Source organism: Geotrypetes seraphini, chromosome 17, assembly GCF_902459505.1.
Source record: "Geotrypetes seraphini chromosome 17, aGeoSer1.1, whole genome shotgun sequence".
NCBI classification, from domain to species: domain Eukaryota; kingdom Metazoa; phylum Chordata; class Amphibia; order Gymnophiona; family Dermophiidae; genus Geotrypetes; species Geotrypetes seraphini.
In genome coordinates, this window is record NC_047100.1 from 5,381,810 (window position 1) to 5,406,749 (window position 24,940).

At 40.7% G+C, this 24,940-nt stretch overlaps 1 protein-coding gene across 3 annotated transcripts in view; it reads left to right on the plus strand.

The window, feature by feature from the left end:
- The window catches only part of EEFSEC (eukaryotic elongation factor, selenocysteine-tRNA specific), a 111,630-nt gene that overhangs the window by 26,300 nt on the left and 60,390 nt on the right, over positions 1-24,940 (plus strand). For all 3 annotated transcript variants that reach the window (XM_033926065.1, XM_033926066.1, XM_033926067.1), the window contains 3 exons: positions 336-543; positions 2,098-2,194; positions 5,189-5,353. In XM_033926065.1, coding sequence (XP_033781956.1) covers positions 336-543; positions 2,098-2,194; positions 5,189-5,353 — 470 coding nt within the window. The remainder of the gene's footprint in view (positions 1-335; positions 544-2,097; positions 2,195-5,188; positions 5,354-24,940) is intronic.

A 24,940-nucleotide genomic window follows, 5' to 3' on the forward strand; every position in this document is an offset into this window, starting at 1 on the left:
GTTTTTGGATGCACTAAGCATGTGTTGGGGCATGGCGCAATTTATTAAACACCCCTACGTCTGGCACTTTCTGTTTTAAGAGAGTAGATCATTCTAGTGTTTTGTTTGGCTCTATTGTTTCAAACTGATGGGTTCTGGGTTTTGGGGGTTTGAATGTGAGACGTCAGATTGATTTTAAGAAATACATTTGTAGTATTATAATAATAATTTTCCTGATAATGTTTGATGATAATTGTAACTTGTGAAAATTGTTATTCTTATCCCATTTGGTTAAGCAGAGTATTAATTTCCACATGGCATGGCATGAATAACAAATGCTTGTTCTCTTTCTGCAGGTGCTCAGATAATTGACCTGATGATGCTGGTTATAGATGTGACAAAGGGGATGCAGACGCAGTCAGCAGAGTGCTTGGTTATTGGTGAGATTGCCTGCCAGAAGATGGTGGTGGTTCTCAATAAAATTGATCTGCTCGCAGAGGGCAAGAGGCAAGCTGCCATTGAAAAGATGACTAAAAAAATGCAGAAGACTCTAGAAAACACAAAGTGAGTTCACTAAGCATAACTGGCACATTTTTTGAAGGAGAGTTGATAAAATGGCTGTACTGCCTTGTGACATCTATCATGAGTTACCTCATGGTCAGAGCTACCCAGCAGTAAATGCATTCTTCAGATACTGACTTCTAATAGGTTACAAGGGGGGGGGGGAGGGGAGGGGGGCATGCAATGAAACTACTAAGTAGTAGATTTAACAGACCGGAGAAAATATTTCTTCACATAACATGTAATAAAATTCTGGAATTCGTTACTGCAGAATGTGGTGAAATCAGTTAGCTTAGCAGGGTTTAATAAAGGTTTGGATAATTTCCTAAAAGAGAAGTCCAAAGGCCATTATTGAGATGGCTTGGGGAAATCCACTGCTTATTCCTACATAGTAAATGACTGCAGAACGGTCCATCCAGTCTGCCTATTAGTTATACCCATTACAAATACATGATTAAATTAACTTGTTTCTTCTTTGATATGTCTGGGTCATAGACTGTAAAGTCTATCTGGTATTGTCCTAGGTTCCAAATGCTGAAGTTTCCATCCAGGCTCACTCCAGCCTATCCAACCATCCTGTTTTACTATTTGGGATCTTGCTAGATACTTGGGACCTGGGTTGGCCACTCTTGGAACAAAGATATTGTGCTTGATGGACCTTTAGTCTGTTGAGGCTAAAAGAACACAGTCCTGAACGCTTTTTCCATTACTTAATAAAAACTCTTCCTTTCAGCTTTTGGGCTTCCTTTGGGCTTTTCTCTTTTTAATATTTGTGATGATTATTATTACTTTGGAAACTCTAAATACTTTTGATCAGGGGCCTTAGTACTTGCCTCCAATGGAAGGAAGAGGCATGAAGCCCAATTTTGCATAAGTTGTCAAGAATGGAAAAAGGATGTCCAGATCTGGCTGTGATCAATTTCTTGAGCAGTTTGTAAAAGCTATACAAAATTCAAAACCTTTTGTAAAACACATATTGAGGATGTGGAAATGCTTTTGTAGTTTGCAGCAGGTAGAGAGGACAGAGCCAATTTGGAAAGTAACATGCTAAAAAAAAAAAAAGAAAACGACATCATCATCATGTAATGGTGATCGTGCAGTCTACACATGATTGTGCTCGATTTTAGAAATCTGGGTGTCCAATTCCTATGAGCGTCAAAGCATTTACTTTGCCGGCCTGCGGTATAAGGCTCTACTGCTTGATAAAAGGAGTCCTTTTGTTTTTCTTAAAATTCTTCAGATCTTGATTTATCATAAACGGGGTCCCTTGGGTTTGGGTTTTTTTTAAAAATTCTGCAGAGCTTGATTTGTCATCTTAGGGATCAGATTTCAGGTGACATTAGGAAGAGCTAAAATAAATTTGTGCAACTATGATGACGAGAATATTGGGAATGAGCTAGGTCAGTAGTGGCTTGCTGTTATTTATATTTAGCTCACATCTTAATCGGTAGTAGTGCAAGGTGAGCTACTAGGTTTTTTCTTGCCCCCACGGGCTTACAACCTGAAGCAATGGAGGTGAATGTGACTTGGGTATTTTCTTTGTTCTTTTTTTCTCAGATTCCGTGGATCACCCATCATTTCAGTGGCAGCAAAACCTGGTGGCCCTGAAGCCCCAGAGACCTGTGCTACAGAAGGCATCTCCGAATTGATAGAGGTAAAGGTTTTCACTTTAAATAAAAGTTAATAAATAAAAACCTTATGAACTACTAGAGAATGGCAGATATTTGACCACTTGGCCTATCTAGTCTATCTAAGAGAAACTCCTACACAGCAAGCCAAGAACAGAGAGGGTTAAGTGAAGGAAGTCGAGTCCCGTGGCTAAGCGTCAGCTTTTAGGCATTGGTGGTGCTAAACGACAGAGCATCTCATTCAGTCTGATGTGTGGGTTTCATGGTCCCTGCCTCAGAATGCAGGCATTTCCCTTCTTTCTTTCTTTTCCAGAGCCCCATCTGCATTTTGTTATTCTGAAATCCCTCTAGCTTCTCTAGTGTTTTGTTAACTTATTTTTAGCTGCGTCAGTGGGACTAACCTTTATTGCAGTGAAGGCGTGGAGAGATTTTCAGTGTCCCTGGACACAGGATGGACTTCAGGGCCGTATTGCTGATGCTTTTCACAAGCACCGACTATAAGGTTTAAAACAATTGTGCAGTTCTGTTTCTCATAAGATGTATTTAGCTAAATCTTTGACTGATAGGGGGGGGGGGGGCTCCATCAGGGAGAAGAGAGATTTCTGTAGCAGAGTGTAAATTTAAGCAGAGGCCCGGCACTACATACCCGCATGGCAGCTAGTGGCAGTGTTGCACCAGATTTGGATTTTAGATTTAATTACTTACCTTTCTAAATCTGAGCCCAAGCTTGAGGGGAATTTCATTTCAAGTGCAGAAGGTATTTCTCTGCCCAGGCGGTATGTCAAATTCAATAGACCATAAACCATTACACTTGCGCATCAACAAAATGAAAATTGGATAACATTTACAGTAAAATATACATTAATGAAAAGCATACCTGTTCCCTGGAAATAATATTAAACTCATGATTACAGTCCCCTTGTTTATGCAGTTCCACATGGATTCATTAGAGGCAGGTCTTGTCAGACAAATCTGATCAATTTTTTTTAAGGGGGGAAAGAGATAGGGATTGGGATTTGTATACCGCCTTTTGTAGTTTTACAACAACACCCAAATTGGTTTACTACTACGAACTATTTCTATAGCGCTACCAGACGCACGCAGCGCCGCAGAGTCACAAACAGTAAGAAAAGAGTTCCTGCTCGAAAGAGCTTACAATGTAAACAGGCAAGACAGACAAACAGGATGTCATGGAAACAGTTAAGGGGAACGGTTAATCAGCGGGCTAGGTTGGAGGGCGGAGGAGTAGGGTTAAGGATTGAAAGCCGCGAGTCCTGGTTTCTTAGCTGCTGAGTGGCACTGTGCAGGAGCGTGCTTTGACGCTGCTGCTCGGCCCTGAGTGGCTTCCTGACTGGCTCCTGCGATTTCTCACGAGAACCCCCCGACTAAAAAGAACAGTTAAAGGCACTTCTGACATGCTTTGAAGGTCAGGGGTTCAAATCCCACCCCCTCATCTCCAGTACTTTTAACATTTCTTATTTGCTCTGATAAGAGAGTATAGATGTTGGACTTTGGCATTTTCATCAGTACTGTGCTGTTTGCAGTCAAGCTTATTTAGATCTTCACATAGCTAGGATATCCTAAGCTCTCATGGTAGGAAACCCCTGACTAAAAAGAAGCAGCTGAGTGGGTAAAAGCCCTGTGCTCATCTTCCAGAGGTCATGGGTTTGAATCCAAAACAACTCCCCCCAGCATATGTTCCTGTTTAATTGTGGCATTCTACCGGAGTCTTAGGTTGGCCCACGTGCCTTTTGGGCATCCCTCCTGCCGGCGATCTATAGGGGGAGTAGGGGATTCCGGCAGGAGGGATTGGACGTCCCTCCTGCCGTGTTCGTTCGAGTGGGACGAGAGGCTGCTTGTGCGGCAGGGAGATCCCTTGCTGCTGCAATAAAATTAGCTGGTCTAGGGAGATGCATATGGCCGCCTAGGTCCGCCTTAGGCTACTTCCGGGGCAACCCACGCCTAGCCTTGGCGAGCTTAGGTGGGCTTGCGCACCTCCCTATGCTCCCGGAGGCATCTCCAATTTAGGCAGCCTGCCCTGGGAGCTTTTTTTTTTTTTTTTTAAATGTGCGTCCTGATTGGCGGGTTAGGCAGTGGTAGGACGCCTATCGCTGCCTACGATTGGGACACCATTTACAGAATCCAGCTCTTAGTGCGCATCATTCCAGCACTTAAAGTTTGACACCATTTTTTGAATTTACCCCTAAAACTCTCAAAGAGGCTGTGGAGAGTGACAAAGTGCATTAATGAGAGAAGCAGGATTTGAGTTCTGGCTGCTTCAACAGCTTGGCTTTGTCATTTTATTATCCTCCATTTATTGTAGGGCATTATTCTTGAGGAAGACCCAAGCATCAAATTATGCTGCCTGTCTCCAGCTATGTAGAGGCCGTGGAATCGGTACTGAACAAACAGATGCTTTCCTCAGTGACATAAATTATACCTGGGCAGCCTCTATAGTGCAGGCAGCTGCTTTTGGAACCCATTTGAAATTCTTGCTTGGAGGTCTTTAAATTAAATTAAATTTATACCACTTATTCTGCATCATATTTGTCAGTAGGTGATGATTAGCATTCAAACGAAGACCTTTGTGCTCTTTGTATTCCTTTTCTCTTATAGACTGAACAGTGTGGTTTTACTTATCTTGAAATTTTATAACGAAGTGAATGGAGTGGTAATTGTGGGCAAGTGTTAGATACATTTCTTATAAAGTGATTGTGTAAGTGTCATTGGGCACTGTTGTGCTGTACTAGTTTGTGTGGCGTTGGTGGGACTTCCTCGCTGGCTATTTTTCTGGGGAGCTTTGCCCATGATGCCAAATCTCCATAAGGCATAAAATCTAGCCCTGCTGCCACTTCTGACACCCACCGTTATAGTGGCTCTGCTGCTCTATCCTGAATTAAACTGCAGTACGCTGGCTGTTTGGAAGCTTGTCGGATCAATCATCTGCATTTCCTTTTGCTTCATGCTGGCCGGTTATGACTTTTCACCAACACACGATGTCTCTTTGATTTCCTTTCTAGCTCCTGAAGTCTCAGACGTACCTGCCGACGAGAGACCCCTCGGGACCTTTCCTAATGGCTGTTGACCACTGTTTCTCCATCAAGGGTCAAGGGACTGTGATGACAGGGACGATCCTTTCAGGCTCCGTGAGCCTCAATGATAACGTGGAAATTCCTGCCCTGAAGGTGAGCCTTTTTCCCTCTCCTTACCCCCACCAAGAAGAGAAAACAGCGTAAAATGGTTCTTTTTTTTTTTTTTGTTTTCATTTTCATAGTTTTTTAGTGACTTTATTTTTTGTGTCCTGTCTAAGTAGGAAAGTTTGACTGAAATAAAAAAAATATAAGAACTTCCTCCTATAGTAAACATTTAACATTCCTCTCAAAGGCACTGGAGCATGAGAATAATTTCCCATTTATCTGTAAAACATTGGAAAACTGGTGAACGTTAAAGATGCTATTTGTATTCTCTTTAGATCTTGCAGTTCTGAATTGCATTCTCTTTGCATCATTGACTATGTGATGATAATAGCTGAAAGAATTCTCAGGCGTTCTAAACCTCTTCTGGTGACTTGCATTTAACTCCTTTTCTGGAGCAGTGATTTCGTTCTGTAGAAATATATTGTAATGAACTGAATATTGGGGAAAAAATTCCCCATATTGAATGAAATTTAATTTTTTAAAAAGTAATGATGATCCAGTAAAAGCCTCCGTAACAAGTGCTGTAGACTGAAAAGTCAGTTGCTGGGAGAAGGGTGGGGGCAGTGATAAAGCAAGCCATAACATACCTACAGATGGTTATTATCATTTGCCTACTATAGGTTTTCAGTTCAAGAAGTTAGTAAAGAATCAAAGACCATTTTGTAACTTCATTTGAACTGAATATATGCAGATGCTTTCTCCATCGTGCTTTGGACAACAACGGGTGTTGTCATAAATGCAAAGCAGGTTAGACTTTGAGGCTCTGGTAAAGTCAGCAGTAGTGCTGGAGGAGAAGGAGTCACAAAAAGCAGAGTATTTCTCGTCCATTTTAGTGCCCCCCCCCAAAAAAAAAAAAAAGAACAGTCTCTAGTCATAATTTTGGGGGGAAAAGGGTTTGAATTTGTGGAAGTGCCTCTGTAAGCGATTTGACTGCAAACTCAAAACAGACTTACTGGACTGGTTACACATGGTTGAGCATAAGAACTGCCATACTGGGCCAAACCCAAGGTCCATCAAGCCCAGTATCCTGTTTCTAATTGTGGAAAATCCAGGTCACAAGTTCCTGGCAGAATCCCCCCAAAACAGAACTATTTCATGCTGCTTATGCCCAGGGCTAAGCAGTGACTTTCCTCAGGTCTGCCTGATTAATAATGGTCTGTGGACTTTCCCTCCAGGAACTTGTCCAAGCCATTTTTTTAACCTGGCTGTTCCAAACACCCTTACCAAATTCTCTAGCAGCAAATTTCAAAGCATAATTGTGCATTGGGTTGAAAAACATTTTCTCCAATCTTGCTTTAAATGTTCTACTTAAGAAATTTATGGAGTGTTTGAAAGAGGAAGGAACTCTTGATCATATGTTCTTCCATTGTACTCTGGTCCGATCTTTTTGGTCCAAAATCTGGAATACCATACAATCTATCACCAACTGCTCAGAAGAGATTTCTATGGACATTATAATCCTTCGATCTCAACACCCCTGTTTCGCGCAATCAAATTGTCCTCCTAAACTCATTGATACCATGTTTGTGACTGCTCTCATGCATATTCTGAAAAATTGGAAATCATCTTCGTTATTAGATTATACTTTTTGGTGGAACTCTCTATGTATGTACCACAGATTTGAATCATATGCATATGAAAATAAAATTTCACTCCGTAAATCCATGAATTGGAAAAACAAAAAATCACCCTGGTCATTTTTAGATTCATATGTACATTCTACTATGTAGACACTCCTGTCTTCTCCTCTCTTTAAAAATTTTTTTTTTTTTTCTTTCTCTCTTCTTTTTTCCTCTCTCTTTCAATTTTTACTTTGTCCTATTTCACTTTCTATTGTCATACATCACCACAAACAAATCCAATACTCTGAGCTTTTCTTAATAATATGGGCCTTTATAATTAACTGTATATTAATGCAAAATGTTATACTACTTTTATGTATTTGAATTGCTCCTTGTATTTTTTAAAATACTGAATAAAAATTTATTGAACAAAAAAAAAAAAAAAAGAAATTTATGGAGTGTCCCCTGGGTTTTGCGCTTTTTGAAAAAAATAAAGCCTATAATGATATAATTTGTATACAATAGTAGTTGCTTTTTGTTATCAAGCTGCACTTTAGGTTTAGGGAAGATAGGGCCAAAGCAGTACAGAAAGTGTATGCATACTTTCTTTTAACACAGCTTTGTCCCATCCTAATATCCTGTAGCTTCTGAAAAGGAAAAATATGTGAGAATAAAAATCTTGTTCTAAATGTACTGTCGAATGAAGATACCTATATGTGTAAGAGTGTTCCTCTGGCTTCTTTTAAGTCTGTAGTCCTGAGGAACAAATTGATATGAACAGTTTAATGATAAAGCAGGAGAAGCATGGTTAATTAGTTTCAGGTTTATTTAAAATTTGATTGTACATAAGAGCATAAGAATTGCCGCTGCTGGGTCAGACCAGTAGTCCATCGTGCCCAGCAATCCGCTCCTGGGGCGACCCCCAGGTCAAAAAACAGAGCCCTACCTGCGTACGTTCCGGTTCAGCAGGAACTTGTCTAACTTTGTCTTGAATCCCTGGAGGATGTTTTCCCCTATAACAGCCTCCGGAAGTGCGTTCCAGTTCTCCACCACCCTCTGGGTGAAGAAGAACTTCCTTACGTTTGTACGGAATCTATCCCCTTTTAACTTTAGAGAGTGCCCTCTCGTTCTCCCTACCTTGGAGAGGGTGAACAACCTGTCTTTATCTACAGTTCACCCGTTGTTTTAGGAGCAGTGAGGATAATTGGTAGTTTTTTCCTGGGTTCTGTAAACATTGCCCAAAATGGGGTGCAGATCCCAGATCAGCGTACCAATGATTTAATTATTGGCGTTAGCACTTAACTGGCACTTATCGATTGCATGCGGATGTTGCGCCTGTGTGCTATTCTGTGACCAATGGCGCAAGCATTTTGTAATGGAAATAAATCTTGGTGCCAAGCTGCTGTTGCTAAGTTCATGGCATTGGGTGTCTAAATTGAGGTGCCAATTTAGACACTTGTCCCTTCAGCGTCTCTTGATCTCCAAGTGGTGTTGAACCACAGAACAATGTAGCATTCATTTCTGTCTCTGAGCATGAGCAGTGAGTCAGTAAGCTATAAACTAAAATCAGCTCTATGGTCTCACTACTGCTACTTAGATTTATATTTTTTGATGAGTCATCAACAAACAATAAATAAGTTAAAATAAAATAAATGAATTGCAGCATTGTTTAAAAACAAAAGCTGGTGACTGTAGAGAAAAAAGCGAAAGCTAGAAGGATGCTAGGTTGCATAGGGAGAGATATGGACAGTAGGAAAAAGGAGGTATTGATGCCCCTATATAAGACTCTGGTGAGACCTCATTTACAGTATTGTGTACAATTCTGGAGGCGGCACCTTCAAAAAGATATAAAAAGGATGGAGTCGGTCCAGAGGAAGGCTACTAAAATGGTATGTGGTCTTTATCATAAGGTGTATGGGAACAGACTTAAAGATCTCAATCTGTATACTTTGGAGGAAAGGCGGGAGAGGGGTGATATGATAGAGATGTTTAAATACCTACGTAATGTAAATGCGCATGAGTCGAGTCTCTTTTATTTGAAAGGAAACTCTGCATGAGAGGGCATAAGATGAAGTTAAGAGGTGACAGGCTCCAGAGTAATCTAAGGAAATACTTTTTTACAGAAAGGGTGGTAGATGCATGGAACAGTCTCCTGGAAGAGGTGGTGGAGACAGAGACTGTGTCTGAATTCAAAAGAGCCTAAGGTAGGCTTGTGGGATCTCTCGGAGAGAGAAAGAGATAATGGTTACTGGGGATGGGCAGACTAGGTAGGCCAATTGGTAAACTTGATAAACACAGGATTCCTATATAGAAAGAGGATGGAATTGAACAAACAGAGTAAGGTGGATGCTGATGTGTTACGAGGGGTAGGACAGGCAGGGAATGATTGTTCAGATGGCATCTCCAGTAGTTAGGAAGCAAGACCAGTGTTGGACAGAATTCTGTGTCCTGTGTCCTGAAAATGGCAAGACAGATTATCATCAAGTATGCATATGTTATATTGCATTCATTCATATTCTGAATGCAAGTGCTGTGTATCTCAGTGGGGGACAGGAAGACATCTTAAGGCTGAAATTAACAAGTAAAATGTTGTACATAGCAATGTTGTTGTTTTAATCATATGTTGATAACGAATGCAATTGTGCTGTAGTTTGTGACACAGTGGTCAATCCCACGGACCCTGGACAAGTCACTTAATCCCCTCATTGCACTGGGACAGACAGAGAAAATGCTTGAGTACCTAAATAAATTCATGTAAACCATTCTGAATTCCCTGGGGAGAACTGTATAGAAAATTGAACAAATAAATAATAATAACGTGGCTCTAGTTGCCTTGTTGGGCAAGCTTGATGGACAACTATGCAGGTTTTTGCCTTGAGTTTGCCTTCTTAGCGCAGAGATTATTGTTGCAATTAATCTATATGTTTCCCTATAAGGCCAATAGGGACCCCTTAAGAAGACAATTGTGTCAAAACATGGACCGTGTTGGATCCATAAGTTTCCAGTGGTTCAGGCCCTAGATGTTTTTATGTGGATTATTTATTTGTCTTAATAAAGCCTCCATCTTGGACATCAACTCTCCACAAGTCTTTTGTTTTTTGGTCGTGTCCTCTTTCTGGAGGGATCAGAGTCAATTTTCTTGTGGTTTTTATCTGCCATCATTTAATGTATTCCTATTTTAGAAAAAAAGATCTTGGTTGATCTTCAATCCAAAAGTGGTAGCAATAGGTTTCCTCTTTGCTAAATTTTGCTGTGAGAAGCAAGTTCTACTGCTCAGAAATACAAGGATGTATTTGAACTCTTGGATAAAATAATGTGTTTTGATCCTAATGGATATGGCAAGGCAGAATATTTTAGTTTGCACGCGAGCTGTAGTACCTGGGAGAGGTTAATCTCTCATCTGGAGAGTACTGAGAAAGCTTGCTTCACAATAGATTTAGGTCAATGACATTCTTTGGCCTCCCTCGGACTGGAAACCTAGTGCCCACCAGGCATGGGGCTGTGTTGTAATTAACTGCTTGTTTTTAAATCCAAGGAGTCTTCTCACCAAATGAAATGACATCATTTTCCCATTTCACTAATGCACTTTGACATCTTTGACCGCTTGAACCTGCAGGAAGGAGGGACGCTGCATTTAAAAATAAACAGTGACATTCAGTGACATTGTGGAGTGCTCGGACTTTCGCTGATCGAAGCAGGAAGGATCAGTCCTTTACATATGTGCCTCATGCTCTCGTGCGTGTGTGTGTGTGTGTGAGCTGCCATCTGGCCCTGGTTAACCAAAAGGTAAAAACAATGTTTTGCAAAGAGACTCCGAGAAATCCAGTCTGACTTTGAAAGACAGCACAGTTCTCTCATTGGACTCTCTCGCTCAATGCTGGAAGTTAGTACTTTAGAGAGTGAACTGACCATTACTGATGGGAGTGTTACAACAACAGAAGTATAATTACTCTTTGGAATTATGCTGTTATTTGGAGTTCATTAATCAATTTCCCACTAATCTTTGCTTTTCTTTTCTTTAAAATGAACTCTCTCACCAAGTCACTTTGTGATTCAGATAGAGAGAATTCTATATTTTAATTTAAATTGAGGGTACATGAGATTGTGGCTGCTTGACCAGGTGCCTAGTTGTCTAGACATAAAGCCGCTCTGAATAGTTGAGTTGCTATTCTTACCACTTTTCCTCCTGAAACAAGGGCTGTGGCTCACTGGTTGACATGCTGCCTTGGCACCCAGAAGTTGTGAGATCAAATCCCAGTGCTGCTTCTTGTGATACTGGGCAAGTCACTTACCCCCCTCCTCCCCCTCCCCCTTTTTACAAAAGTGTAGTGTGTTTTTTAGCGCCGGCCGTGGTGGTAACAGCTCCAATGTTCATAGAATTCCTATGAGCATAGAAGCTGCTACTGCTATAGCTGGCGTTAAAAACTGCACTATGCTTTTGTAAAAAGGGGGTGTGGGTGCTAATTCTTCACTGCCCCAGGTGCATTAGATAGGCTGAGTCCAACCGGGAAAGATAGGAAAAATGCTTGAATACCTGATTTGTAACCTGTTCTGAGCTCCTTTGGGAGGATGGGCTAAAAAATCGAATAAATACATTTTTGTTAGCCTGATTTTGGTTTTGGTTTTGTTTTTTTGAGAAGAGCTCGCTCATGCCCAGTATATCGCTGGGCCGTGAGAACTCGAGGCTGCCATTCAGGGTGGGGCAGGAGCGCAGAAAGCTCGCTCCTGCCCAGTGCACCGCTAGACCACCAGGGATTCAAAAAAGTACGTGGAGGGAGGCGGGAGGGAGTTTAAAAAAAATTGGCAGAGTCGGCCGGGACAAGAGACGGGAGGGATCTCTCCTGTTCTGGCCCACCATGTCATATGGCAGGCTCAGTGGAAGCTTGCAGAACATCGGGAGAGAGAGGGGACAGGTGGGGTTGGGGGAACAGGGTACAGGGCAGGGATGGGGGCTGGATGCAGAGCCTGGCAGGGAAGGGAGTGAGAGGGGAACGGACAGGGCACAGATCCTGGCATGGCACATGACTATTATCTCCCCCCCAGTCTTATATTTGAGTCAACCTTTTTCCTCCTTTTTGACTTATATTCGAGTATATACGGTATGTGCTGCTCTTGTGCTAACCAGTTATTTATTTATATTTCTGTATTTATATACCACATATAACCGAAGTGGTTTACATTCAGGTACTCAAGCATTTGTCCCTACCTGTCCTGGTAGACTCACACTCTATCTAATATACGCAATAATGTAGCTGCCCTATCTGATGTCTCTGTACTACACAGTCTGCCTCCAGACATGCCCCCTCAAAAAATTGTAAAAATGGTTTTAGCACGTACACATTTGGCCCTTAAGATAGAATGTCTAAGTGCATATTAAGCTCTGTTTTGTGAATTTTCTGCACTGGTGGTACTTCAGCTGCATAAATGTATGTATTTGGCTTAACTGGAAATGGCACCCAGCAATAATGTCGGTGCTGCGAAAATAGCTCTCAGAAAGCTGGAATACTGAAGCTTTTAAAGTGCGTAAGGGTCATTTAAAGTTTAAATTTAGTTTTATACAAATCGCAATGCCAAAAAATGTTTCCTTTGCCATTTTAAAGTCCAATTTTAGATTTAGGCCTCCATGCTTTGAAAAGGTCTTTGTGAAAGGATCAGAAGTTTTTTGAGGTCTCCAGAACTTTTGTGTTCTGAGAATTGAAGTTCAGAATTTCTCTGCCTGTGGTTAATGTGCTCTAACTGGCTGAATGTCTGATTGGAGCAAGGTCAGGAGTTCAAAAGCTGGTTTTATTAAGACCCAGGCATGAGAGAGAGAGCAAAGTTATTATTTGGGAGGCACGAAGGAGCGGGGTAAGGAGTCAGGGAATGGGGGAGGGAAAGAGAGTTGGAGGGGAAACAGCTTAACCAAGTGAGCACGGCTAATGTAAAACATACGCTACCAAGCTTGAACCTTTCCTTGCTGGCAGGAGATTGGTAGTTTGGCCAGTGCTATTTAATTTACTCATCAAATACTACCTGAAAACTGGATTAGACCTTTATTTTGCCTCTAATACAAGGGCCCATGATAATGTGTAATTTTACTGTTCTTCTTACACTGAAGACGACACAGAACCTGGAACATTTTGAACTTAGTCTTTACACAGCTTCCTGTGAAATATTTTCAATTTAATTTAATATGCCATTTATATTCCCTTGTAGCCGATGGAGCCAGTACAAGGCAGATAACAATTGTGTATTACACATACACACACACACATCATTATCATATCGAAAGAACAGTAAAATCATCAACATTCAAAGATAAAACATAAAGCTTATGACAAAAGCAGCGTTGTGATTGTTTTTTGTAGTTAAAAACCATTGTGTGGTCTCTTTGTTTATGAAAGAGGCATGGTGTTAGCTTGTTCCACTAGTTTACCAATGGAGGTGCATGGAGCACTAGCTTGGAGAAGGCATTGAGTCTGTCCAGTGCTTGGTTTCCTAGCATTTTAAAGCGAGCCATTTGCTGTCTGCAGTTTTAGTTAAAACTCACCATTAAAGGGGTTACAGTGGTACCTTGGTTTGTGAGCATAATTTGTTCCAGAAGCATGCTTGTAATCCAAAGCACTTGTATATCAAAGCAAATTTCCCCATAGGAAATGATGGAAAAGCGACTAAAATGGTTAAGGGGCTGGAGAAGTTGCCGTACTGGCCTCTTCTCCCTTGAAAAGAGAGGGGACATGATCGAGGTACTGAAGGGAATAGACTTAGTAGATAGGCAGGTTGTTCACCCTCTCCAATGTAGGGAGAACGAGAGGGCACTCTCTGAAGTTAAAAGGGGATAGATTCCGTACAAACATAAGGAAGTCCTTCTTCACCCAGAGAGTGGTAGAAAACTAGAACGCTCTTCCGGAGGCTGTCTTAGGGAAAAACACCCTCCAGGAATAGACAAGTTCCTGCTGAACCGGAACATACGCATTAGGGCTAGTCTCAGTTAGGGCACTGGTCTTTGACCTGGGGGCCGCCGCGGGAGCGGACTGCTGGGCAGGATGGACCACTGGTCTGACTCCGCAGTGGCAATTCTTATGTTCTCTCTATATAAGATGCTTAAATGTCTCGCACTCCTGCTGCTAAGGTCAATAAGAAGAGATCATGTACAGAGAGACAGTTCCTCAGTGTTGGTTTATAATGGAAAAAGAAAGGAAAACAGACAAACTAGACCTTGGATGGGACATGGTGACATCACACACATGCATGCAATGTCGTCATGTCAATTTGCGCATGCCAGATACACTCCAGATTTGGCCTGAAGAGACGAGGTTTGAATTGATCAGGGCAATATGTCTTCTTTTTCCAGATTCAAAATCTGCTAACTATATATTCTGTAGTTTCTAAGATGTCCTAGATATGGTGTTACATACATCTTAGAAACAATCTAATTCTGTATGTAACACCATATCTAGGCTTTTCCTGCAGTATGTTTTTACTCCTGAACTATAGTTCATATATTGTAGTTCAAGTACAGTACCATCATTACAGGAGTTAATATTCCTATTTCCATCATAGCTGCTCGTGTATACTGCTCTGAATTGACTTCATAGTTAGTAGCAGTATAGAAGCTTTAAATAAAATGAAGGATGATTAAAGATTGGAAATATGGTCAAAGACATGGCAACTATGCTTTAAACCAAGTAAATGCAAACTTTGGGATGTAGAAATCCAGAAACCAAATAACACCCCCACCTACAAGATCCTGTATTTAGGAGCCTAGTAGAAATATGGGTCTAAATTTAGGAACTCGTCCCTACTCAATTTCCAAAGAGTTTAGGCACCTAATTTAATTTTGCCCCTTTGACAATTGGCATGTTACTGACACATTATACATTCTCCTTTGAAATGAACCTTTCAGTTGTCCTGTTTCCCTTGCAATGGATCGTATTGTATTGCTTTCTGTGCCAAAAAGCCCTAAATCTGGCAGGTGCAAGATCGCTTAATTGGTTTTGAACAAAGTAAACCTGTAGCGTGGCATGGAAACTTAACAGCTGCTTTCTCTTGTCAGCCTGGTCTATGTTTCAAAGCCCCCAAGTCTCTATTGTATAAATCTTCCAAACTGCAACTTAAAATAAAATACATTTAAATAAAAACTTATTCTGGCATTAATTCTTTCCCTGCTGAGTCGCATTATACCATATTTCAGAAGTCCTCAAAAGCTACAGTTTGTAGCTCAACGTGTTAACACAGCCTGAAGGTCATGGGAATGATATCATGTTTGAAGTCACAAAGCAACAAAGAGCCCTAATGTAGGTACCTGTAAAGCCTGTGTACATTTTTTTCCTCCTGGTCTCTGATTTTGGGAGCCAGAGTACTAATTTCACAACAGGAAACTCATTTCATGATCCTTCGATGAAGGTAAATATTTTTCTCTCACAAAAGTGTACATCAGACATTGTACTTAAACTCACTAAACTTCAAGTAATTTATTTCAATTGGTTTGTTTACAAATTTAACAACACCAGACATCCTGGTGTACTTCAGTTTTAAAGATTTGTTTATCCTTTTATGCAAGAAGTTGAATGCATTGCGTTCATTTCCTGGAAGGTCTGCGTTTTCCCTTAGAAAATTGCTGTAGGTACAACGGCCCTGAGGACTTTGTTCCTGCTTTTGTGCAGGTGAAATGTCATTGGAAAGTAAGGCAGAATGAACATATAATTGTATTTTCAAGTCCCCTTTCTGATGCTGCCCAAAATACACCCTCAAAAATGTTTATCCTAAATGCATCTAGACATATGAATTTTGTGAAACTCTGTGCGCAGTTTTAGCCACAGGGAATGGGGAGGGAGCAATTTTAAGTCTACTAGTTAAGTGTTTCTCAACTTCTTCAAGCCAAGTACCCCCTAAGTCTAACAAATATCAACCGAGTACCCCCGCCCAAGCTCCTCCCCAGACCCCACCCTCATAATAATAGTACTAATTGTAATGCAATTTCTTCCATTTATTTTTCATTTACACACAATATCTTATTAACAATACATAATGGTACCAACGAAATTTTTTTTAAAAAAACAAAGCACACTGTATGCAGAGAAAATGTTAATTATCATTTATATTTGTTGGGTTGGTTTTTTTTCCCCCAAAAAAAGACAGATGACTTTAAAATATGCAATGTCACCTCAGTAACAACTTTAGAAAAATAGACAAATATAGTGCAAAATATAGACAGCAGATATAAATTCTCAAAACTGACACATTTCGATCACTAAATTGAAAATAAAATCATTTTCCCTACCTTTGTTGTCTGGTGATTTCATGAGTCTTTGGTTTCATTTCCTTCTGACTATACATCCAATATTTATTTCTTTCTGCCTCCTGTATGCTTCCTCTCCTCTGGACCTCATTGTCTTCCCCAACCAACATCTCTCTGTCCCTCCATGAGTCCAACTTTTCTTCCTCTCTCCTCCACCCCCACTGGCAACATGTCTCCCTCTCTCACTGTCCATCTGTCTTTCTCACATGCCCTCCCTTGCTGGAAAGAGAGAGACATCCAGGGTGCATCTTTCCCACTCCCTCTACTGCCACATGCAACATTTCTTCCTCTCTCATCCCCCGGATCTTGTGCAGAATCTTTCATCACTGCCCACCAGCCCCATGCCCAACATTTCTCCTTCTATCACCCCTCTCTAGCACATGCAACATCTATCCCTCCATTTTCTCCACCACTATGTCCGGCATTCATCCCTCTTGCATCTCTCTGTCTGTCCCACTGTTCCCCTCTCCATGACCATATCCAATATTTCTCCCTCTCATCCTTTAACTTATTTATAAACGATCTGAAAATTGGAACGACAAGTGAGGTGATTAAATTTGCAGATAACACTAAACTGTTCAAAGTTGTTAAAACGTATTCGGATTGTGAAACATTGCAAGAAGACCTTAGGAAATTGGAAGACTGGTCATCCAAGTGGCAGATTAAATTTAATGTGGATAAATGCAAAGTGATGCATATTGGGAAGAATAACCCAAATCACAGTTACTGGATGCTAGGGTCCACCTGGGGGTTAGTGCCCAAGAAAGGTGTCATTGTAGACAATACGATGAAACCTTCCGCCCAATATGTGGCGGCGACCAAAAAAGCAAACAAGATGCTAGGAATTATTAAAATAGGGATGGTTAACAAGACTAAAGATATTATAATGCCTCTGTATCGCTCCATGGTGTGACCTCACCTGGAGTATTGTGTTCAATTCTGGTCTCTTTATCTCAAGAAAGATATAACGGCACCAGAAAAGGTTCAAAGAAGAGTGACTAAGGTGATAAAGGGGATGGAACTCCTCTTGTATGAGGAAAGACTAAAAAGGTTAGGGCTCTTCAGCTTGGAAAAGAGAAGGCTGAGGGGAGATATGATTGAAGTCTACAAAATCCTGAGTGGAGTAGAACGAGAACCAGTGGATCAATTTTTCACTCCGTCAGAAATTACAAAGACTAGGGGGACACTCGATGAAATTGCAGGGAAATACTTTTAAAACCAATAGGAGGAAATATTTTTTCACTCAAAGAATAGTTAAGCTCTGGTACGTGTTTCCAGAGGTTGTGGTAAAAGCGGATGGCGTAGCTGGTTTTAAGAGAGGTTTGGACAAATTCCTGGAGAAAAAGTCCATGGTTTGTTAAGACATGGGAGAACGCCTCTGCTTGCCCTGGATCGGTAGCATGGAATGTTGCTACTCTGGGTTTTGGCCAGGTACTAGTGACCTAGATTGGCCACCGTGAGGATGGGCTACTGGGCTTGATGGACCATTGGTCTAACCCAGTAAGGCTGTTCTTATGTTCTTATGTTCTCCCCATCGGGGAGACATACAGTCACCTTAATCTCCTTTTTTAGCTAAAAGAAAATCCAATAACTGTTTTTGGTCAAAAAAAGTAAACGTTGAACCGTCAAGCAATGCAATCCAACACAAATACAAGAGAACTTCAATACAAAATTGGCCCCCAAAACATTCACTCTTGGTCTATAGGTACCTTTTTTGTGTGTCTCTAGATAAATCTGGAAAAATCTGAATATTTGATCCTATAAACTGCTGATTACTATTATGGAAATATAAGCGTAAAATATTATTGCGATCCAGATCCAAAGCAAATGTTACAATTAGAATCAATCTCTGGGTAACTATTTCAAGAAGATACGAGGAAGCCATGAATCATGTTTCTCACTGAAAATCTGAGCCATTTTTTGATATTAGATTGCCTTTTTAACTGATTCTTCTTCCAATGGGGAGAGTTAAATCTTTAGGTTTTCCTCATAAATGTTTTCCTAAGCAGCAACCAATTTGTTTAACATTAGATGTCAGCAGATGGGGCCAGAGCTTTGTAGAAAAATGATTCTTACGCCATACATCAGTTGCTTGCTCTGTGCTGCCTTTGTAGTGGGTTATAAGTGGGGTAGTGGCAGGTGGATAGGAGGGGGATCAATCTGATATACTAAATTTCATAAGGACTTTTGATGTAAGAAGGGAAAAAATCCTATCACACAAACTGCTGTTCTTCTAAATTCCTAATTACAAAAGACAGCTCGGAATAAAAAAGGTGTTAAGGAGCAAAAATGAATTGCTCAATTCAGGATTGGCTGGTTTCAAAAGCTTTTAAAAGCATGTTGGCCCATGTTTCTTACATGATGTTTTTCCAGGCAATGTATATTAACAGCAAAAGTTAACAAATGTAGCTGTATAAGCTCTGGTGATTATAGATGTTTGCAGCAGTTGGGAGAAGGCAATTGTATTTTTAATGCAGGGCTTCCATGTTTTTGACAGGCCAGTTACGCCTCCACCTGTATTATCTGCCATGTTAATGCCCAGGTAGATGTTAACTGTGAGGCACATTTCTCTCCATTAGATGTTCAACACTGGGGAGGGGGGAGACATCTTAAGCTTGAAATGAAAAATAAAAGGTTGATAGCAATATCGTTGGATTGCTGGTTTAATCATTTGATTGCATTATATATATATGTAAATGCCCATATATGGCTTGGCGTAGTGATGAATTTCTGACTGCCCTTTTTGCTGTACCACTATTTAGTCATGAAGGAGTGTAACCTGCATGGAGCGGTGGATGTGGCTCTGGCCACCTTGTTAGGCAAACTGAATGGACCATGCAGGCCTTCATCTGCTGTCATTTATTCTCTTACAATATTAATTTTTATTTATTCAATTTTCTATACCGCTCTCCTAAGGGAGCTCAGAACAGTTTACATTAATTTATTCAGGTACTCACTGCACTTCTATCGGGCACTCTGCAAGGTTTCCACTTTTTCATAATTTAAGTTGGTATACTTAATCTCTATCCTTTTTCTGCAAATTTTGGGGCACAGACTTTAGAAGTCTGTTTTAAGAACATGAGAACAACCTTACTGGGTCACTCCAATGGTCCATCCAGCCCAGTATCCCGTCTTCACAAAAGGCCTATCCAAGTCACAAGAAGCTGGCAAAAACCAAAATAGTAGCAGCATTCCATGCCACCGATCCAAGGCAAGCAGTGGCTTCCCCCATGTCTGTCTCAAAAGCAGACTATGGACTTTTCCTCCAGGAACTTGTCCAGACGTTTTTTTTAAAAACTATCTGTATTGACTACTCTTACCACATCCTGTGTTAACGCTTTCCAGAGCTTAACTATTCTCTGAGTGAAAAAATATTTCCTCCTATTGGTTTTATTTCTTCATTTATTTAGCCTGTCCTTCCAAAGGAGCCCAGAACAGGTTACAAAGGTACATTCACAGTATAGAAGGACAAAATTATTGAAAGACATTTTTGGCAGACATAGGTTTTTAAAGTATTACTCTAACTTAATTGAGTGCCCCCTACGCTTTGTAAATCTTGAAGCAGTAAAAAATTGATCCACTTGTACCCGTTCCACTCCACTCAGGATTTTGTAGACTTCAATCCTATCTCCCCTCAGCCGTCTCTTTTCCAAGCTGAAGAGCCCTAACCTTTTTAGTCTTTCCTTATTCGAAAGGAGTTCAATCCCCTTTATCATCTTGGTTGCTCTTCTTTGAACCTTTTCTAGATAAGGAGACCAGAATTTAATGCAGGACTCCAGTTGAGATCACACCATGGAGCAATACAGGAGCATTATAACATTCTTAGTCTTGTTTACCATCCCTTTTTTAATAATTCCTTGCATCTTGTTTGCTTTTTTGGCTGCTGCTGCATATTGGGCGGAAGTTTTTAGCATATTGTCTACGATGACATCCAGATCTTTTTCTTGAGCGCTGACCCTAGCATCCGGTAACTGTGATTTGGATTATTTTTCCCCAATGTGCATCACTTTGTGTTTGTCCACATTAATTTTCATCTGCTATTAGGATGTCCAGTTTTCTAATTTCCTAAGATCTTCCTGCAGTTTTTCACAGTCTGCATACGTTTTAACAACTTTGAACTGTTTAGTATCATCTGCAAATTTAATCGCCTCACTTGTAGTTCCAATTTCCAGATCATTTATAAAGAAGTTAAGTAACATCGGTCTAAGACCCCCAGGAAGACCCCTCATCATTGGGCCCTGACTACGTCGAGGTCATTATTTGGAGGGCTAAGCACCGGCCTTTCAGGTCTCAGTATAGATATTTACCCTCCATTGAGAAAAATAACCATTTAACCCTACTCTCTGTTTTCTGTCCAATAACCAATTCTAAATCCACAATTGAATTTCCTAACTAAGTTGTCATGGAAGTTCCTTCCAACCTTGAGCCTGATCTGTATTTTGCCGTTTACAGGAACCCAGACCATAGAATTTCTTATGCCCCAAAATACTAGTGCACTTGATTTGACTTCATGTCTGGAGCTGCTGCTAAAGCTCACTCCAGTATAAAAGATTTGTTGACTTCAAACAATAAATAATTTTACAAACTAAAAGTAGACATAAACCCCCCCCCCCAGTATATAAGAAGGCTACTCGCCAATATAGGCATTGTCGGGCATAAATTTCACCAACAGAAATATGCACCCTGAGGTTGTGGGTTTGATCCCAGCGCCACTCTTTGTGATCCTGGGCACCAAACCCTCCATTGCCCCATCGACCACAGTTAGAATGTGAGCCCACCGGTACTCAGAGTACATGATTACTATTCAATGTAAACCACTTAGGATATAAGTGGTATATCAAAAATATAAATCCTTTTTATTGCACCAGAGATAATACAAAAAGCAGCCTCTAGTCTAAACCCACAATCGTATAAGCTTTACTGCCTTAGCTGTCGCCCAACAGCAATTACAGATGACTCGCAGCACTTCCTCACAGTAACTAAGGTTGACAGTTGCCATTGCAAATTCTAAGTCATGATATTACGATTATGTTGCCTTTTAAAATATTTAAGACCATTCCTTAAAACATTTTATTATTCCCACCTTACTCCAAAATAGAAGTTAATAAATAACCAACACTTGTACTTCACAATGCTAACTGAGAAAAGTGGTAAAAATTACTAAATCGTTATAATGGTCCATTTCCTGCCCATTGTCCTGAACTATGCTAAAATTTGTTTTTCCCCCAAACAATGTACTTACAATTCAACAATTGTCACAGGGCTATACACAACCCATTATTTCTAAACCGTAGCTAAAAGAAAAATTACAAACCCTCTAGATTTTTAACTATAAAGTTTCTTGTAAAGGGAAGGAGCTTCATTAGGAGTTTGTAACCGCCCAAAATCAATATGTTCATATCAAACGAACATATACTCCACATTGCTCAAAGCAATGCTTTTGGGCAGTTCCAAGCTGCTGATGAAGCCAGAAGTGAAACGGATGCTCTGCTGAGCGCTACTAGTTCCCGCCTATGCCACAGCTGAATTGCATTACAAAATACACATTCAATCTAAGTGTGAAGTGGGGTTTGTGTTGGGTTTTTTTTTGTGCGTTTACTAATTATTAATAATTTTGTTTGAAATATATTGAAAATTGGGCGAGGTTTTTCAGATTTATGATGGGGTTGTCTCTTATGCCCACAGTGAATTGATTTATACAACCAGTGTTGGTGGCACCTACTTGAAATCTTTTCCTCTCGTCACCTGTGATGGGATTTGATGAATGTTGTTGGACTTAGCTATTTTTGTTGAAACTTAGGAGTATGTATTTCCAGGACATACTTTTTCACAGAGAGGGGAGGGGATGCCTGGAATGCCCTCCCTGCGGAGTTGGTGGAGACAAAACCTGTGACTGAGTTCAAAAGTGCATAGGATAGACACAAAGGGCCTGATTCTTGAAATGCATGTCCCAATTAATAGGTATCCTAATAGATATCCTACTTATATACTTACAGGCTTGGGCATCTATAGTTTTACAACAGCATTGGAGTTGTGATTTTAGCTGCTTTTCTGGTGGTATTTTATAAAGAAACATAAATGCCCAAGTGTCTTGTATAATAAGCTTAAAACAGGCATCTACTTGGCTTCCTGACCTAAGTAGCCCAAATAATTACCTTCCACATGGTGAACTAAGGTTTTCCAGAAAACATTTCTTGGCTTTTTGTGTGTGTTACAGTCTGTAAATATAGACAACAGAAATAAGTTGTCAGAGGCAGCAGTGTAAAAACATCTAGACATGGTTGACCAAGAGAGGAGAATGATGGAAATAGTTCTGTCCATTTTAAATTATCAGAAATAAAAGGAAGAAGGGAGAGAAAAGGACAGTAGAATTATAGTTTAGATTTCAAAGATATTAATTCTCATTATTTCACTTTTCCAATGACAGAACGTGCTGGGGAGTTCAGCAGGGTTTGTTTCATCTCTTCATAAGAAAATGTTAAATTTATAATCCTCTGATCAGACCTTTCCTACAACTCATGTAATTCATCCTGTTAGCTGTTTTAATATATGGCACCGCTATTTCATTAAACAGCATACACTAATAATGTTCAGGAACAAAAGCCCTTGATTTTAGCCATTAGTCTTTTGATCTGCAGAAATACATTTGGGGTCTTCAAGAGAGCAGAAAGGAAAATATAAAATGCTTCGTATTGGCGCAGGTCGTGATATCCTCTGGTACCAGCTTGTGACTAGGCAACCAAAAGTGTGGAAGGCGATTCTTAAATTGGTGCCTAAAAGTAGGGCTCAATCGTGCACATAAGTTACAGATTAATACCACTTTCAATACAATAGGTGTGTCATTCTGGGCAAGCGGGTTATCTCCCCATGGCCACAAGACATGCAGAAGAAATCCACTCCAGATTTTTTCCCTCCTACTTCACCGGAAGCTGTACTGCCACCAGCAGTTTTTCCCTTCTGCAAATGAGCCAGAAGGAGTGTTTCTTTTCTGCTTTCCCTTTTTCTTAATTTATTCTTGGAATTGACGCTGAAGATGGTTTTTCTGGAAGCAGTAACCTTAGCGTGACAAGTCTCGGAGCTGTAGGCTCTTTTTTGAGGAAAGGCTGTGGCTCACTGGTTGAGCTGCTGTCTCTGCACCCAGAGGTTGTGAGATCAAATCCTGGTGCTGCTTCTTGTGACCCCGGGCAAGTCACTTAATCCTCTAGTCTCCCCCTGCCCATTCCCTTTCTTGTAGAGAGCCTTTATTTAAAATCTCTGAGATTGGGATCTCCTACGCACTGTTTGACATGTTTACATCTTAGTTGTGATACTGTTTAACTTCTCCCTGCTTTTTAACTTTTTTTAATTGATGCATTTTTTGACCGTTTTAATGTGTGTGTATATATATATATATATATATTGATTGTATGTATGTGTTTTTTTACTTTGTTGTGAACCGCTTTGAACTTTTGGTATAGCAGTATATAAAAAAAATAAATTATTATTATTATTTCATGTAAATCAAGAGGTGCATTTACCTGTCTTCCAGCCTAGAGATTCTAAGAAGCAGGGCCGTATTTTGAATAAGTTGGATGTCAGAAGAGTGCTTCTTTGGTATCTAGAGGTCACAAACGAGTTTAGACTCTATGACCATCTGTTTGACTAAGGGAGGTGCACCAGATGGATCTGTAAGGCCATTTTGTCAGCCTACATTATTTGCAGGAAACAGTCCCTTGTATCTGCTAAGGCGCCCCCGTCGTGGGTAGAGGCTAGGGCAGTCTCTCCAGCGGAAATTTGTAGAGCTGCGACTTGGTGCACTCTGCACACAAGTTTTACACAGTGGATGTTGCAGCAAGAGAGACTGCCTTTGGGTCCTCAGTATTATGGGCTGGTGCAGTCAGCCTGCGCTAGTTTTCTGGGACTGCTTTTGTACATACCACTTGTCCAGAATGACACACCTATTGCACTGGAAAAAGAGATTATGTCCTTACCTTGATAATATCTTTTCCAGTAGATAGGTGTGTCATTCTAGATCCCCCCCCCACCCTATCCTTACTACACCTGCCTATTGTCTCATTCTGTTTATTCGTCTTCAAGTTTGTATCTTGGATGCCAATCAGCCCTTGGGGTCCTGAAGAATTCTGTATAATATGTTTATAGCTTCTATGGGGAATGGTGTGGGGCCAGACAGGAACGTGAAAAGCTTGCACCTGCCTTGTGCGCCGCAAGAGATGAAGACTCTGAGGCAGCCGTCCAGTGAGGGAGGGGCAGGAGTGCGGAAAGCTCCTGCCAATACAGTGCTGGACTACCAAATTTTTATTTATTTTTTTTTTTTTAAATGTACTGCCTGCCTGCCTGCCCTGTGCCCTGCCCTACCACTAGACCACTAGAGGGAGGACAGAGTACAAGGCAGGGTGGTGGGACAGGGTCTGAATTTTTTAATCTTGATTTTTCCTCCTCTACAGGTTGGTACGTCATGGTCAAGTGCATCTTATAGAGCAAAAAATATGGTATATCTTTTATAGGCACATTCTGAAAGTCTGCTTTGAGTCTCTTTGGCTTATATCTGCCTGTCTCGATTATTATGGATGTACTTTGTAACCCGTTCTGGGCTCCTTTGGGAGGACAGGCTAAAAAATTGAATGAATAAATAAATCTCTGTTCTGGGTTTTTGCCTCCCCTGGCTGAACCACACCCTCCCTACTTTGGTACTCATCTAAGTGGTCTTGTGAGGGAGTGTGCTTTAGGAGAATC